This window comes from Salmo salar, chromosome 12 (assembly GCF_965601325.2).
Source record: "Salmo salar chromosome 12, fSalSal1, whole genome shotgun sequence".
Lineage (NCBI taxonomy): Eukaryota > Metazoa > Chordata > Actinopteri > Salmoniformes > Salmonidae > Salmo > Salmo salar.
In genome coordinates this window covers 69,204,227-69,222,331 of record NC_138302.1, presented here as the reverse complement: position 1 = coordinate 69,222,331, position 18,105 = coordinate 69,204,227, and the positions used below count along the sequence as shown (strand labels likewise).

Genomic DNA, 18,105 nt, shown 5'->3' with positions numbered 1-18,105 from the left:
CCTTGTTACACAGCCAACTGTATCTCTATGGGGGTTTACACCTGCTCATCATGACCAGCCCTTGGCTTGAAGAGGTCAACTGACTCATAATGTTCTTTTAACAGTAATAATCATCCTATTGCTAAATCGAACAAGCACATCAACACCGACAATGAGACATAACAGGGGGAAGTGAGAGGACAGTTGGAAAGATTTGTATGACATTGGAATGTTGCTGTCAAACATTGTTGGCGTGCTGGCTGGGAGGCACAGGGTTGGGGCATGATGTGTTTGTTCTCTCTCTGCCTTACCTGTCGGTTTACAAAATAGGGAGGCACAGGAGAGGGGGCGGTGGCCATTTTCTCTCCCTCTCGAAGTTTTCACAGAATCATTTAAGGATTCAGTAATACACCTGTCGTTAAGACGAATTAATAGATTAATACGTTTTTGACGCCTGTCTATGGAAGCTCCTGCTTAACATCATGTGTTAACGATTCTTTTGGATAATAGGCCTACCAATAGGACATCAAAATGAAAAAGTCAACGTTTTTTTTGGGTCGAAAGAACCAATCTCTTTTCGACACCAATATTCAAATCAAGGAGATGGGTAAGTGTTTATTGTCATATATTGAGCAATTAAATAAAACTAACAATTTAATTATTCATTTATCATGTGATCAACATTCTTTCTTTGACGACTGTCCCGATCTTTGCAATTGTTATTGTGACAGATAAGTGGGTGAAAAGATTTGTCCTAAATGCACACATGAATAGGAATTACGTTTTTTCTTGCGATTATTATTTTTTTAAATGTCGGTATCAAAAATGATTACAATATTATACATATTATTACCAGTAGGTATGCTATTGAGATGTTAAAACAAACTGCTCCCTGATCAAATACCGTATCATTTTGAGCCAAAGTCGTTATACTCAAGGAGTACACGACTGGCTGACATTAGGGTTTCCCAGGCTTTGGGGAGTTGGGACTAATTAAAACGTAAATATGAATAAACCCCATAGAGTTCTGAAAACTTTGCTGAACTGTTCATATGAGACCTCTAACAATGGAGAGAGGTGGTTGTGTGCGAAGTGCAAACATGCCATTGGATGGGATATTTGTATTTTTACATTATGCAGGTGTTCAATAGGAAAATCCCTATTATGCCCCATTGGGAAATGTAACTGTAGATGCCAAAACACTTTATGGCTGTTGTTTCCATACTTGTTTTGAAGGGCTGTATAATGTTTTGTTCATAGTCATATCAGTCTGAGTCTCAGTGCTTGAAGTGAGTGCAGAGCATGACCAGTGTCTCACTGACTGCAGTCGCTTTATGACATTTCTCTCATCGTTAGTTATTTGACAGTGACATGCCTAACACTGGAATGGCTGACTGAGCCATACAGAATCACAAGAGTTACTCCACACAAACCCATTTACCGCTAATGTGTTTTGTGTAGTTACAGATATGTTTTTTCCTTTATCTAGTAATGTCAAAGCCTGTTAACTTGCAAACATTATAGACCATCTGGCAAAGTCACATTTCACTTGAAAATCAATCAGGTGGTGAGTGGCCTAATGTCCAAATGAGTGTGTGTCACACGTCATCTTCTATATAAACCCATTCTATATGCCTCAATCCCACCTCTGCCCAATAACCATATCTTGAATAACCGGAGGTCAGTGTTGAACTGTAAACACTCATGACTCATGACCCCTGGAGTTGTTATGAATGTTGCACCACACTTCTATGTCTTACCTGACATTCCATTGGTAAATAGGGATTCATGGATGATGTGAGAAGCACTGTATTCTGTACTCTATGGAACTACATGATTTTAGGCTTCAGTGTTTGAGCAATAAGGTGACAACCTCTTCTGTTGATTAGAATCAATCCACTGCTTTGAATGGTTGTAAGCTTGAATAGTTGTAACCTAAATGCTATTTTGCTGTCAACAAGAGAAATCAAGAGAAATGAGAGAAATGTAATTCTATGCTGCGTAAACAGCATAGCATTACATAATAGTTTGTCAGTCATTCTGAGAACTGCAGACAAAATGCCCGAACTTGTTATTATGCACATGCCTAATTACTAAACTTTGCAGTCACCAGACTGCATCTCCTTCCAGAGCTGTGCTGATCAGCTGAATGGTAGACTGATTGGTTTTGATCTATACTGTAGACTAAAGTGGTGAGTTGTGTGTTTGTTTTTTTCTCAGACAATGTTGAGCTGGTGTTGGATTCATCAGCCATTCCTGAATCAGGCACTGCCAAAGTGAGGAACAGACCCACAGTAAAGCACTTCACGGTAAGTTCCATTTACTCTGCATGATGTGCGGAAATATGAATAGCTTTCAAATCTACATTCCAACACTCAAGACGGTGTTGGATCTTTTGTTGAGACTGATCAAGCTTTGTCAATCATCTAGTTATTGTTCTCTAACACTTCCAGATGATTATCACATGGAACCTGTTTCCGGGCTTGTCTTCTTGCGAATTCTTGCGAATGCAGAAGGCCCCATATTACGCTGCTACATTTGCATAATTGTCTGCTAAATTGTAAATTCTTTCTCAACAAGGTCTTTGTAGTGCCTGAAAGAGAATCTGCATTGCCTCATGAAGGGTGTTCCTGTAATCATTAATCTCTGTGTGACCACTGCCGAGTCAGACCCATCCATCACTTACACCCTGTCACTTTGAAAACATACTTTTCTAACTGGCAGGTTTCACTTGCACAGGCTATTCACATGTATAACAGAAGGAGCAACCCATATGTATTTGCAAGTAAGCTATCCGTGTGACAAGGATGCATGCAATGTGTTTGGGTGTTGACCCAGTCCTCTCAAGTCATTTCTGTAGAGTTTGTCCTCAGAAATTCACACCCTATTTACTTAGACATTCTCATTGGGAACCCAGTTACTATAAGAATGTCACCTTTGGTTTACACAATCTTGGGTATTATACAGTCTGGGACCTGGCATGTGGTGCCTAGCTCATTTGCTTTCTATTCAAGATGGTGTCCCTGTAGTAGATCCAGAAAAGACCAGCCGTATCTGCATTTTTTAGGTTGTATTATGTTGTCATTTTGTTGTAGGTATGAAAGCCTACCTCAGAAAGGGGAGTGTCCTATGTGACTGCTCCTCTGGCATGTATTAGATGTGGCACACCCAGCAGCACAGAGGTTGGACTGCTCTGACTGACTGCTCGGATTGACTGCTTTGACTTTCACCAGTGAGTCACGGAAAGAAAGAAGAAATGAAGGCGGCCAGAAACCGCATTGAATGCCACACCCTTCGCTTCTTGTAAAATGTTTGTGCTGTTGCAAGGAGCTGCCTGCCCCTATGAAGTCTGCATTCATGACATATTTAAGGCGTTAAATAAGGCAGGCGTTCCGTTCACATTAGCTGTTTTAAAGATACAGTGTAACTGAGGGTTCTTGAGAATGGACCACACCTGAACCTTTTCCACAAATGACTTAATATTCCCACAGCTGAATGAAAGTTATTGATGTGTCCTCTGCATTTTGGGTATAGCGTGTAGCATGTAAAAGTTCTATATAAACAAACCAAGTGATTGTGGCCTGACCATAAGGCCAAGGGCAGTAAGTTGATTACAGTTTATAGTTACATGGGTGAACCTTACTTTGGATTGTTTTGCTACATTGGAGGCCCTCAGGCCCAGTATTGGGTAATTACACTGGTCAAGGTGTGGTTAGGTCCTAAGGAGTGACTTTCAGTCCCTACTGTATGTAGGGTGATTCTGACCAGTCTATCAGCTTTGGAAGGGCATATCTCTGTTCTGTCTGTAGGGCTTGTGTTGTGTCAAAACAGTCTGTGTTTATTTCTAGAGGTGTTTAGGCTGTGATGAGAACAGTCAGTCACACAAGCAGGCAGCAACATGACGGCACAGCCCTTTTTCTCAGAGGTAGTCATACCCACTTAATGTTTGCTTAGGTGAAACGATGGGAGTGTTGCATGGGCCTTGCCCACACGACGCCCTGCCTGTGGATGAGCCATGACAATGAAGAGATGGGAGTGTTGCCTGTGCCTTGCCCACACTACACCCTGTCTGTGGATGAGGCATGACAGTGGCAGCAATGTTCTGAAAAAGGCCCAAAACTGGGCCAGTAAGCTGCAGCTAGTGTCTGGAAAGGGCTTAGATACAGTATACCAATGGAGGACATTATTGTTGAATCATTACAGGTGTGGGTGCTCAGTGGGCTTTGAGACTATGTAAGAGATCCTGTAGCCTCAATCTGCACAAGGAGGATTTTGCCATTATAGAAAAGGACACCATTTGCTGGGAAGCCCAGACTATGATTAGAGTAAAAAAAATGTTTTATGAAAAGCCCTTCAGATTGAATGTGCCTGGCCTTCCTCTGTCTTTGGCAATTGACACCACTTGCGAACAATGATGTGCCAGTTTGTTTCCTGAGTGTTAGATTTACATTTAGTTGAGTTGTCAACTAACGTGAATTCAATGTGAAATCAACCAAAGATTTCACCCTGTCATTGGACTTTCTTTCACCCAACTTTTAACCTAAATTCCCTTACGTTGATGACTTTTTGCAAATCCAATCAGTTTTCCACGTTGATTCAACGTCATCACATAGAATTGTTGGGTTGAAATGACGTGGAAACAACATTGATTCAACCAGTTTTTGCCCAGTGGGTTATCTCTGCTCTCCAATCCATTCCCTTTCTTTCACATTCAGTTCCACTTACAATCTCTACAGCATGACATCAGAGTGAAACGTCAACAGTCTGATGTCTTTATTTCCCACAGTCCTCCTCTGATGTTGTACAAGGGTTTAATGTACCAACGCCCAAAGTTCCTGTCCTCCCCCCTTTCAACAGACCAAAGATCAACGGAGCAGGTGAGGGTCTCTGTCCTGTGTATACCGGAGTTAAGCTGTGTAGCTAAATCATTTACACTCCTGTGAATTTAAGCCTTAGTGCTGGTTTTAGACAGATCTAGTTGATCACAAATTCAAAGCAACTCTGTTTTCGTAAAGGCTGAAATATATAGAGCAGGTAAATGTTTGTCTAAGGTCTTGGACAATAACACTTTAGAAAGCATCCAAGCAACCACTCACAAACATGTTTGCAGAGTGGGATGGTACAGATCAGATGTAATTTATTCAATATCACCATAACTAAAAGTTAACTTATTGTTGAAGTAAATTATTTATATCAATAACAAAATACACTGAACAAAAATATGAACGCAACATGTAAAGTGTTGTTCCCATGTTTCATGAGCTGAAATAAAAAATTCCCAGAAATGTTCCATACTGAGGAGTATTTATGTATGTAATAAAGCCCTTTTGTGGGGAAAAACTCATTCTGATTGGCTGGGCCTGGCTCCCCAGTGGGTGGGCCTGGCTGCCACCCATGGCTGCACCCCTGCCCAGTCATGTGAAATCCATAGATTAGGGCCTAATGCGTTTATTTTCATTGACTGATTGCCTTATATGAACTGTAACAGTAAAATCTTTGAAGTTTTTGCATGTTGCGTTTCTATTTTTGTTCAGTATAGTTGTTCTTTCTTGTGTCTCTGATGGTTGTTCTCTCTTTATAGTAAACGGCGAACGGTTGTCCAATGGATCTGCTATATCTGTACCTGATTTGGTGGAGGGAGAGATATTTATTCCACCTCCACCTTCGATGGCCCCCCCACCCCCTCCACCCATATTCAACCCTCCCCCACCAGATTTTTTGGGTGACCTCGACTCCATTCAGCCTCCCTCCATGCCCCCTCCAAAACCCCCATCAAAACCACCATCAAAACCACCATCAGTTGCCCCCTCTGAAGGGGACAAGAATGTTTTCACCTCCATGAAACTTCCACCTATGGCCCCTCCGAAGCCCCCGTCAACTTCCTCCAGTGCTTCTAGTTCCTCTTTGTCCGGTTCTACACCACCACCAACCACTGTCCCTGATATCACAGAGCCCCCAAAGTTTGCCCCTCCACAGCCCCCTACAGACATGAGGCAAGCTGCTCTGAAAGCCCTGAAGACACCGCCTACAAAGCCAATGAGGCTGTCCTCCATCCCTATTATGTATGAACTCCCCCAGGTTCCAGCCCCAGCTCTCCCTGTACAGAACCCTAGACCCTCCAGCTTCAACCCCCAGAACACAGCTAAGCTCTACAGTGTTCCTAAGACCGGCATTCTAGATAGGCAGGTGGAAGGTGAAAATAGGCACAAGCAGATCCTACTGCTGCATGACCCTGGGTCTACTGACTCCATCCAGGTCAATGGGACAGCCCCCTCTGTGGCACCGCCAGCTAAGCCAGCCCGGAGAAACAGCTCGGGTATGCAGCTGGAGCAAGACCTGCAGGAGATAAAGGGTAATTTACAAGCCACTCTTCAAGGCCAACCCACCCCACCTGAGACTCAGGAGGAAGTGAAAGTGGAGCCTTTGCCTTTATTAGCACAGCAGGCTATCAACAAACCTGCCGAAACACCCACTAAAGCATCACCAACGCTTCAGGTGGTCACTGCCCCTGTAACCATAGAAGCTAGCCAGGTCAAACACGATATGTATCCAAACCGGAGTCGCAAGTTCAGTCCTATGCTGGACCGTAAACTGCGCAACCTAAAGTTCAGTGCGGTCACTGGGACGAGGGATGGTCCTGCCACTTCCCCCCTGGCTCTTCTCATGGCGGCTAAAGAGCGAGAGAAGCACAGGTCCACTTTTTCACGCGAAAACAGCACAAAGAGTAATGAGCCATCCACCAGCATCCAGCACAGTGAATCCAATCCCAATTCTTTCACCATCATCCCCAGGTCCACCTCATTCACCTCTGTGACCTCTCAAGATAATCCACAGTCTGTGGTCCCAGTGCAGCCCCCAGTGGTGATCCAGACTCCAGCAAAACCCCAGATCATTGAGTCAGTGGTGGAAAAGAGGCCAATTGTAAATCCAGCATTCCAGGGGCTCCTGGCTGTGGAGAAACAAAGTGGAGAGCAGAGGATTCCTTCACCCTTTAGCCTTGTCAGGAATGAAGAGAACAGGGAGGACCTATGCTTGCCATTACTCCCTCCCCCTCCCGAATTCGATGACCATGATGATGTCGTGGAGTCTCCCCCCAGCACGCCTCCACCTGACCCTCCCCCGAAGGTCTTGGACCTCATTCCCACCCCTGTCCTTCCAGTCCTGCCCCCCACTGCCAGCCCTATCGTTCCTGTCAAAACTCCCTCCTCTGCGCCCCCCCCTCCTCCAAAACCCAAACCTCCATGCCCTCCCAAACTCCTGCCTCCCGTCATGGAGGTCAAACCCAAGCTACCTGTTCAGACCACACCCAAGCCACCTCCCACCCAGGCACCCTCCTCCCTCTCAGCCAGCCAGGCCACGCTCCTGACCATCCTGCAGAAGAAGATGCTGGAAATGGACCACAAAATGGACAACAAAATGCTGGCCATGAAGACAGACTCTGATGACTGGGGTTCTCCCTTGTCTGAGGAGACCATGGTCCCTGTTGTCCCCAGAGTCACCCCGAAGACCCCTGTTATCACTGCGAAGAGCAAGAATGCCACCCTGTCAGCCAAAACACAAGCCCTGGACATGAAAGAGCTGGAGACTAAAATGGCAATGAATAATTCTCAGGGTTTGTCAGCTCCATCAAAAGTACCCATCAGGTAGGCCTTGCTCTCTCTCCTTTATCTTTGTGAGTTTTTCACTAAATTGTACAACTTTATTGTTTAAGCTTAGGGTGTTGTGACTAGTTTGGCATAATTTTGGTTTATCTAGGAGTGTCCCTAATTGCATGTTTTGACTCACAGTAAAGAATGATGCTAGCTAGATCTATTAAAAAGTATTGCTGAATGTGACAAGAACAACCTGATAAGTGTTTAACTAATAATTTTTTCTTCCTCTACTTTCTAGCAATGGGCCACAGTCAAAGCAGGCATATGGCATGACTTTCATGGTACGACCCGGAACCAAACAACCAATAACCGTTGTCAGCAAAGGGGTCTCATCATGAGGAGCCAACTCCAACCACACATACAATTTCATTCAATTAAAATAACTTTTATTTCCTGAGAGGGAACTATATGTGTGGTGACGGGTATGTACAAGACAAATAACAAAATAGCAACATGGAACACAAAAACATGTACAGTGTAATAGATCAGGAGCAATCTATGCAATCACAGGCTATATATACACATACAGTACCTGTCAGAAGTTTGGACACCTACTCATTCAAGAGTTATTTATTTTTACTATTTTCTACATTGTAGAATAACAGTGAAGGCATCAAAACTATGAAATAACACATATAGAATCATGTAGTAACAAAAGAAGTGTTAAACAAATCAAAATATATTTTAGATTATTGAAAGTAGCCAGCCTTTTCCTTGATGACAGCTTTGCACACTCTTGGCATTCTCTCAACCAGCTTCATGAGGTAGTTACCTGGAATGCAATTAAGTATATTATGATTTGTTTAACACCTTTTTTAGTTACTACATGATTCCATGTGTTATTTCATAGTTTTGTCTTCACTATTATTCTACAATGTAGAAAATAGTAAAAATAAAGACCCTGGAATGAGTAGGTGTGTCCAAACATTTGACTGGTAATGTAAATACAAATAAAAACAAGAACTACAAGAGTTGAGTTTTATGGATGTTGGCACAAAACTAGACGCTGCCCTCTTAGATTTGTATGCCAGAGATCTATGTCTGAGGGTAGGGGGCTATACTGGTCATGGAGTGTGTGCGTAATGTCCAAGGCTATTTGTTCCCACTTCTTCCTCACTATTTTTGATCTATTTATAGACGTCACTGAGGGTTTCCTGGCTTGCTCCAATGATTTTTAGTACCCTGTTCAATAGCATCTTTGACTGCTGCAGTTTTATCAGTGTGTGATAGTATACATTGCCTTATTTTTACCTTAGGCTGACCTAATAGATTTAAAAACAAAAGCACAATCTGCTTTCAAACTAGCAGCTGTAAATTCCCAGTCTTAATATAATACAGAATGTGTGCATCAAAAGGATGTTTATATAAATGTCTTCACGTTACTATAAAAGGACGTACAAATTATTTTGCTTATAGGTTGTGAGTGCCACAGTACATACTGTATATGTTAACAGCATAAAGAGAATTGAAACGTAGCCTACTAGAATAAATTTAGAACACACATACTGTATATAGTTCACTGTAGTAAACTTGTTCCATACAATGGGTCACTAAATAAAAGCAAAACAGATGTCAGGCATTTGCCACATAATGACCTTAAAAATGTACTTTTACATTTGTGCTGAAGTCTAGCTATTGCGTCAGTCATTATTAAAGCTGCTCATATACATGTATATATCCATCCAACTAATCTAATTAAAATCATGATGCATCAAATACTGGATGTGAAAACTTGAGGGTTGGTAAAAGACATTGGAGGAAGAAGTGTTCATGTTTCCTGACTGGAGTGTAAGTGGACATGGCCATCTCATTTTGGTAACGTTGTCATGTTCTTTTAGAATGTTTTAGCAACAAAAAAAAAAAATACACCACATTCATTAACAATTGAAACTATAATTACCCTGGATTGTCTTTTATGTGGTGTTCTGTTGGATTTCTCCTTGTAACATAAAATGCCAAATATACCAGTGCACAGACCACTTCTTTGTTGGGTTATTTTTTTTTTGGTTATGTAATAAAATAAATGTTTAAAGTCATGAATTGTTTCCACCAAATTGTCTGAGAATAATTTCCTACTGAAGACAAAGTAGAGTGAGATTCATGTGTTTCAAAAAGCAAAATCAACTCGTGAATATACAGTATTGAGACAAACTTTATTGAAGAATGGAAAAAGTTAATTATGTCAGTTAAGTTGTACTCCTCAGACTTCCAAAAAGCACCACCAGACATGTACTGTACATACAATCCAAGGAACACCTTTGTGTGGACGAAAACCGTTAAGGACAGTGCTTTCTGTCTCTGGTACACTAGTGAGAGAAATGAGAACATTCAACAAAAGAAACTGCCAAGGACGAGGGAGAATATGGAATGGAAGCACTGGTCCAAACAAGCCCTGCAGTGAAGATTTACAGACTTTCAAATGTACATAAATTCTTCATTCATTTGGAAAACAAACTGCTCATACCATTGATTGTGTGGTCACAACTTGAACCAGGTTACTCCAGTCCAGTGTTATATCAGAATGCGCCACAGTAAAATTGACTAGTAAATCCAATTCACCCACATAATCTTGTTATCCAAAGAGCCAGTGGCTCACACTTCTCAGACTGGCTTACATGCCACGTAATACAGCACCCTGGGTGGGTAAACAAAGGTTACATGGGGTTGGACTATAAACGTGATCAGATGGGTTCGTTAGATTAAAGATTCCCATTTCCTTTGGCAGCATTCCCAGACCCAACTCTTCAAGTAACCCACATGATAACTAACCCAATCCATCTCTTAGTTCATTTCCCCAAGAACAAACAACTGCACACCACAGGTACTGTCCTACAAGTGGCTAATACACCTAGAACTGAGACTCAGCGTATGCCATCGCTACGTGAAACAGGATGAACCGCAAATCTGCAGTGCAAGACTTTGCTGCCACTAGACAAATGTGTATGTGCTACCTCAACGTGATAGCTGCAGGACAAAAAAAGCTGAAATGTTTAGCTTTACTCTTAGTTGGTGGCAGAAAAGGTCCTGATTGACTTGGTACATTGCTGACTCTACCTTAACACAGAATTGATGTATAAATCCATTGGAAAGAAAACCTGCATGAACATGGGTACTTTGAGACTAGGATTGGGAAAACCATCAGTACACTGCCCTGTTCTCTGTTCCAGTGTGGTGGGTATTGACAACTTCTACCCTCATGCCAACCCATCAAATCCCCCCCCCCCCCCCCCATACTTCCGCAACCACCTTTCCCCTATCCCCTGACCCAGGCTGGGTGGTGGGTCTACGGTGGGGACGTGGAGTCACCAGTGGCAGGTCCATCCTGTCCCGTGATGTGGTGGAGGACCTGGTGGTCCCAGCCCACAGTGGTCAGTGTGTCAGAACCACCAGGGGCCCAGCAGACACCCCGAACAAAGTCCTGGTGCCTTCTGTCTCGCAACCTGGACAGGAAGAGCAGAGCCACCTTATTAAATGGTGAATGATGGACTATTTTATTTAATAGCACTGAGTTGACAAGCCAAAAGGATCAGCTAGGGAGAGATTGTGAACAAAAGCCCGTAGATATTAACCTGTTAGGGCTAGGGGGCAGTATTTGCACGGCTGGATAAAAAAAATGTACCCGATTTAATCTGGTTACTAATCCTACCCAGTAACTAGAATATGCATATACTTATTATATATGGATAGAAAACACTCTAAAGTTTCTAAAACTGTTTGAATGGTGTCTGTGAGTATAACAGAACTCATTTGGCAGGCAAAACCCTGAGACATTTTCTGACAGGAAGTGGATACCTGATGTGTTGTATTACCTTTAAACCTATGCCATTGAAAAACACAGGGGCTGAGGAATATTTTGGCACTTCCTATTGCTTCCACTAGATGTCACCAGCCTTTACAAAGTGTTTTGAGTCTTCTGGAGGGAGATCTGACCGAACAAGAGCCATGGAACGATGATGGCCCATTAGACACCTGGCGCGCGAGTTCATGTTGGGTACCCTCGTTCCAATACGTTATAAAAGAGAATGCATTCGTCCACCTTGAATATTATTCATGTTCTGGTTAAAAAAGGCCCTAATGATTTATGCTATACAACGTTTGACATGTTTGAACGAACGTAAATATATTTTTTCCCCTCGTTCATGACGAGAAGTCCGGCTGGCTTAGATCATGTGCTAACAAGACGGAGATTTTTGGACATAAATGATGAGCTTTTTTGAACAAAACTACATTCGTTATGGACCTGTGATACCTGGAAGTGACATCTGATGAAGAGAATCAAAGGTAATGGATTATTTACATAGTATTTTCGATTTTAGATCTCCCCAACATGACGTCTAGTCTGTATCGCAACGCGTATTTTTCTGGGCGCAGTGCTCAGATTATTGCAAAATGTGATTTCCCAGTAAGGTTATTTTTAAATCTGACAAGTTGATTGCGTTCAAGAGATGTAAATCTATAATTCTTTAAATGACAATATAATATTTTACCAATGTTTTCTAATTTTAATTATTTAATTTGTGGTACTGACTTGACTGCCGGTTATTGGAGGGAAACGATTTCCTCAACATCAATGCCATAGTAAAACGCTGTTTTTGGATATAAATATGAACTTGATAGAACTAAAAATGCATGCATTGTCTAACATAATGTCCTAGGAGTGTCATCTGATGGAGATTGTAAAAGGTTAGTGCATCATTTTAGCTGGTTTTATGGTTTTGGTGACCCTGTCTTTGAATTGACAAAACATTACACACAACTCTTGTAAATGTACTGTCCTAACATACTCTAAATTTATGCTTTCGCCGTAAAACCTTTTTGAAATCGTAAAACGTGGTTAGATTAAGGAGATGTTTATCTTTCAAAGGGTGTAAAATAGTTGTATGTTTGAAAAATTTGAATTTTGACATTTATTTGGATTCAAATTTGCCGCTCTTGAAATGCACCTGCTGTTGATGGAGTGCACCACGGGTGGGACGCTTGCGTCCCACCTAGCCCATAGAGGTTAAGACTCACGTTTCCTTAAGCTCCGAGTTCATCACAGCAACGGAGCAGTCATCACTGATGGAGGCTAGCAAGGGGGCACTGTGGTGGAAGGTTAGAGATCATTGTGTTAGCTCAGTCTGACAAACCACTTACTGCTATAGATGTGTGTGAGGTGAGCTGGTGCTTACCTGTGTGAGGAGAAGGCTAGGCTGGAGACCCTACGGCTGTGGGTGCTCTGCGTCTGGGCAGGCTCTGTGCCCTGAAAGTCTTTCAGAGTCACGCGTCCTAGCTCGTCACCTGACCCAACACAATCATCAACAAATATCGATCATTGAAGCCTGGAAGATTGATATTTTAGAACAATGACGTGGTTGGACCACTATGCATTACGGTAAATGTAGTGCTAGTCCTTACCGTAGGCAATTGTGGTCCTGTGGTGGGGATGCCAGGCCACTGAGGTAGGGCAACAGCTGGGCTCTACCTCTGAGACAAGATCAAATCTCCAAAGTTAGCTGGGAAAGCCCCTAGCAGAGCAACATGCACTGACTGAACATGGTTGTCCACACCTGACTATGAACATGCTTTCAAAAATAGACTATTCACATGCATCGCATGTGTACTTTGAACAGAGTGAATGGGCACTTTGGTGTGCTGCAGAAGTCAGGAAACTTCTGAGGTTTACAAAATGTACACAATTATTGTCCTAACACAGCTTTATTAAAATTACTAGGATCGCTGAAAAAGTTTAGGAAATATAGAAACAAGCCTCATTGATTATCAAGGTCATGTTGGTGTGAGTTTCTACTGCAGTGATCTGACATGCGGATATCATAATTATTATATTTCATTTTTTTTACCCCCTTTTTTCCTCCCCAATTTCGTGGTATCCAATTGGTAGTTACAGTCTTGTCTCTTTGCTGCAACTCCCGTACGGACTCGGGAGAGGCGAAGGTCGAGAGCCGTGCGTCCTCCGAAACACAACCCAACCGCACTGCTTCTTGACACAATGCCCATCCAACCCGGAAGCCAGCCGCACCAATGTGTTGGAGGAAACACCTGGCGACCTGGTCAGCATACACTGCGCCCGGCCCGCCACAGGAGTCGCTAGTGCGCGACGAGACAAGATATCCCTGCCGGCCAAACCCACCCTAACCCGGACGACGCTGGGCCAATTGTGCGCTGCTCCATGGGCCTCCCGGTCGCAGCCGAGCCTGGACTCGAACCCAGAATCTCTGGTGGCACAGCTAGCACTGCGATGCAGTGCCTTAGACCACTGCGCCACCTGGGAGGCCCCGGATATCAGAATTTAATTGTATAATATTGCTTTACTTGTGGACGTACACTTCGACAACAGAATCAAAAGGCAGCCTTTAAAACGACACTCCTTAACCAATACTGAAAAACTACAAGACCCACTGACAATCCAAGATTAACATCACAGGTGTCAATCAATAGGCAACTGAAAAGTCCATGCATCTTGGCTCAGAAAAACCCTGCTGCCTCGCTGGCTGTGCAGTTCAGACTGGTTCTACTCACCTAATCTAGAGGCTGGTTTGGTGGGTTTCCTCCTGTCCCAAAGCAACAGACGACCATCCTGAGGAAAGGGGAATGGAGAATTGAGAGACTGTGTACTAACAGTTTCATACTGTTAAAAGGTTCTCCTTTGTTCAGTAAGTTACAACCTACTACTGTATCTAGCTTCATATAGCACAGCACACAATATACACATCATTCCAATCTGAACAAGTGATTAAAACAGACAACCCTCCAATCAGTCTTGGCTCTTACCTGGCCACATGAGAGGAAGAGGGAGTCATCGGATGGATTGCAGGACACACAAGTGACTGGCTTAGAGTGAGCTGTGGAACAGGAGAGAGAGATCAGGAACATATGAATTATACTGATTCTGTAGCAAAACGTTTCTTAAAACAGAAGCAAACGGAACCTAGGGACCTACCTGAATTGGTCCAATAGAAACTTGTTTTATTACAAAACCTTCCGCAATTGTTTGGACTAACGATTAACTAGACAGGCTATATAAACATGAAACACTGCAACTGACACATTTTAAGAGTGGAGTCACTGTGTAGCTCAAGATACAGAGATATAAAGATGTAGAGTTTCCTTACCGTTATACGTGCTGACCACTTCCCCCTGACTAAGGTCCCAGACTTTGATTCTGCAGCATGTAGAAAAGAGAAAGAACTGAGCAAGACATAGGCCGTTCACAGCATACAAAATGATATTAAATCTTTACCAGGAAATGTATACTAGGCTGCAAAACACTCCCTAACCTGCAGCTGTTAAAACAGACTCACAGCCAGGCTGGTCACACTGAGGGCCTAGGGTCTGTTATGTCATCAAATCCAAAATACAAGATGTGCATGACACACAAACACAATCAGAGAATGCCCCCCACTGACCGACAGTCCATACTGCCGCTGACGGCGTGGTTTGACCCAGCAGGGCTCACGCTGGTGACGATGTGATCATGTTCGAGTTTAGTGAACCGATTCACCAGCAGACTCTCATCCTCCGCTAGCTCCCACAGCTCAATAGCACCTACAACACCCAGACACCAGTCAAACTCCATTGCACCCACACTGTTGTATACCAAGTAATCTAAGTGATCATGTGGCCTGAATTAAATGTAATCATTGTGCTTTTAACAGACATTTCCCTCTGTGGTTGAACAGCCTTATTTACAGCTGAATATGATATGCACAAGTAACGATACCTGTCATTCCTACTTACCAGAGTCAGATGCAACTAGGATGCCCCTCTCTGAAACCCACTTTGCCTCTGTGACCCCAGCCTCTGTCTGCACACCAGCCTTGCAGAAGCCCTCGTTGGGAGACTGCTTGGGGTCACTGTAGACCCAGATGGAGCCAAGCCAGCATCTGCCCGTCAGACTGGAGGCCCCCAGCAACAGGGTGCCATCTAGGGGAAGAAAATAGAGAAATGTGAATAGCTGAATCATCTGAGGTCTTGTGCGAAAGTGCCATATGATTGGGTCCCAGAAAATAAAATGTTTGGGTCCCTGCAGATATACGGCCTGTAGCCAGTGACGTTTTAATTGACAGATGTAGCCAAGTTAGCTAGCTAGGTGACTAGCTCTTTTTAGGGAATCTACCCCTCTAACTTGCTTAACGCCATGGTGTGTCTTTTGACAAGTCATTTTACAATCAACGCATAGTTAGCTCCAATTGTTAGATTATACTTTAGGTGGCTAGCTAGATAGCTAGCTAAAGGACACAGGTACCATCTCTTCGAAGTGACAAGTTCGTTTTAGCAGCTAGCTATCTACCAGGCTAGGGCCAGGGGCACAGTCATTTTTGCTGTTAATGATGCAAGCTCCATAGATACTCAGACGACTGTGATAAACTATCTAATGTTATCTGGTTTGTACAACAGTATTCCGCGACACCACCACGTGTTGCGGTATCTAGCTAGCTCTTTCTACATGCTAAGTGTCTGGACCTACGTTATCACACAAGGCAGGCATCACTCACTAGCTGTGACTTTGCTTACCTGCCCTGTACTGCACCGAGTCCAAATGCTTCTCCATGCACGCAGGGGCATTTGGGGGTATGTTCCATCTGTTTTCCTTGATCATATTGGTATTTACTGTACTTTTCATCCAGGCAACTCTGAGTCAGATTCACTCAAGCTAGCGTAGCGTTTGCAATGCAAATTATTTTATCTTTTAGACAATAAATGTATTAACTTTACACTAGATAGTCAATAAAACACGGACTAATAAACTAGCTACCTGATTTAGGTTAGACTAGGTTTTCAACTTCTAGTCCTGAATTATATTATTTTTCATTGCTCCATTGTTCATGCCAGAAATGAATGAACTCAAAAACCGCACCACGTGGACCGCACACTTCCGCTTCCAGGGCAATGTTCAGTTACGACATATTTAAGATAAAACCACGACTATAGCCGAATGTGATTCGTTATTATTCGACGTCAGAGGCATGTTTGTTCTACATAGCCTATTTCCATCGGAACGTTCTAAAACGGTGCGTCTTGCAGAACGCGCACCAGGTTCCATTTTACAGTATACACCTCAGTGGGGTCCATGCAGCTGGAGGTTTTGGCATACCATGGGATTGTTGTATGGTCGTTTTTGAAATGCATTTGATTATTTTTCATTTTAGGATTTGAGCAAATAGTAAAGATAGGTTTCATGTTCCAGCAGCGCTTAATTTGAGCAGGATCATGCCGGAACTGGATCCAGTATGTGTTTTTGGACTGTTTTGTTCTAGAACCTATTGTTAAATAATTGTCACTTTTTGCAATGTAAAAAATATAATAAAAACGATCAAAGTTAATTCGAGTTGCTTCCTCGTTAATTCTCCTGCCCCCACAAAAAACAATGTGAAAAAAGTAGATTTTCAGCCCGGGCCTGATATTCTAAAATTTGATTCGGGTTGGGCCGGCCCGCGTTTATGGTTCGCGCAACATTGTAACCTTTGTTTGAGACCAATGCTTGGTGATGGCTGTTTGAGAAGCGCGCCAGTATCTCTCACAGAAGTAGAATGAGAGATATCTTTAAAAAATGTCTCTACCCGCTCTGATCGACATGAGCCTGCAACTCTCATCTCTCCAGCGTTGCATAGCCACGCGAAGGGTTCTGGAGGAGCTGCAGCACCCTTGGTAAATTGAAATACATTTCCCAAAGATATAGAATTACTGCTGTCTGTTCAGAAATAAATGAAATCATTCAGAATATCATACTACACCATGCGAAGGCCTATAATTGATTAAAAAAAATATGTCAGTGAAAATCTGCATGCAGACAAAACAGGCCTTTCACAATTTTTCAAATACAATCGCGAGAAAACACAGGATGGAAAGCAAATGGCTCCTGCTGAAAAAAAGATGACTATGCTGTAGGCTAGTGAAACTGGAAATCATTTTCAGGACTATAATTTCTTCCTTACATCGTAGCCTACAATATGTCTCCACACACCTAGGCTATTGATGGATTCAAGACAAGGTCGTTTTTATTGATCTCAGATTCTGTGTCAAAGTAGCCTGCCATTTCAATTATTTGTGCGGTATTAAAAAAAAGATTATACCAAAATCTTCATTCATGTAAAATGACGTAGAATTGCATGACATTAGTTCATAAAAGCCAAGATTTTTCCCGGACGCTAGGCTACAATTTTCGCCCCCAATGTGTGCAACTTCTGTAAATGCCTCTACTCTACTGCTCTATGCCACAACGCAAATGCGATGATATACATTCAATGCTTCATTATAAAGGTTCAACCAAAAAAATCTCATGCGTTCAGGTACCTCAGAACTCCGCAGGTCACCAGCACCTCCCGATTTGCAAATTAAGCACTGTGTTTCAGTGAACCATAGTCATTGAGCAAAATCTGAAATACACGTATTATAGGAGGGCACAAATATTTTTCTCCATTCAAAACATCTGTTGCAGACTTCATGTCATCAGAAATTATAATCTGAGGCAATG

General features: G+C 42.7%; 2 protein-coding genes across 2 annotated transcripts; one reads left to right on the top strand and one right to left on the bottom strand.

The window, feature by feature from the left end:
* The first annotated feature begins 291 nt into the window (after window positions 1–291).
* LOC106565676 (uncharacterized) lies at window positions 292–9,667 on the top strand. Its single transcript, XM_014133040.3, has 5 exons — window positions 292–586; window positions 2,200–2,288; window positions 4,766–4,856; window positions 5,561–7,622; window positions 7,870–9,667. Exons 1-5 carry the CDS (start codon window positions 511–513, stop codon window positions 7,967–7,969), a joined length of 2,418 nt encoding a protein of 805 aa, XP_013988515.1. The 5' UTR covers window positions 292–510; the 3' UTR covers window positions 7,970–9,667.
* A 98-nt stretch (window positions 9,668–9,765) lies between these two features.
* Window positions 9,766–16,515, bottom strand: LOC106565677 (methylosome protein WDR77). Its single transcript, XM_014133041.3, has 10 exons — window positions 16,146–16,515; window positions 15,369–15,554; window positions 15,038–15,176; window positions 14,744–14,793; window positions 14,403–14,473; window positions 14,151–14,208; window positions 13,029–13,097; window positions 12,803–12,911; window positions 12,645–12,713; window positions 9,766–11,071 (listed from the first exon to the last, which is right to left on the bottom strand). Exons 1-10 carry the CDS (start codon window positions 16,252–16,254, stop codon window positions 10,915–10,917), a joined length of 1,017 nt encoding a protein of 338 aa, XP_013988516.1. The 5' UTR covers window positions 16,255–16,515; the 3' UTR covers window positions 9,766–10,914.
* Window positions 16,516–18,105: the final 1,590 nt, after the last annotated feature.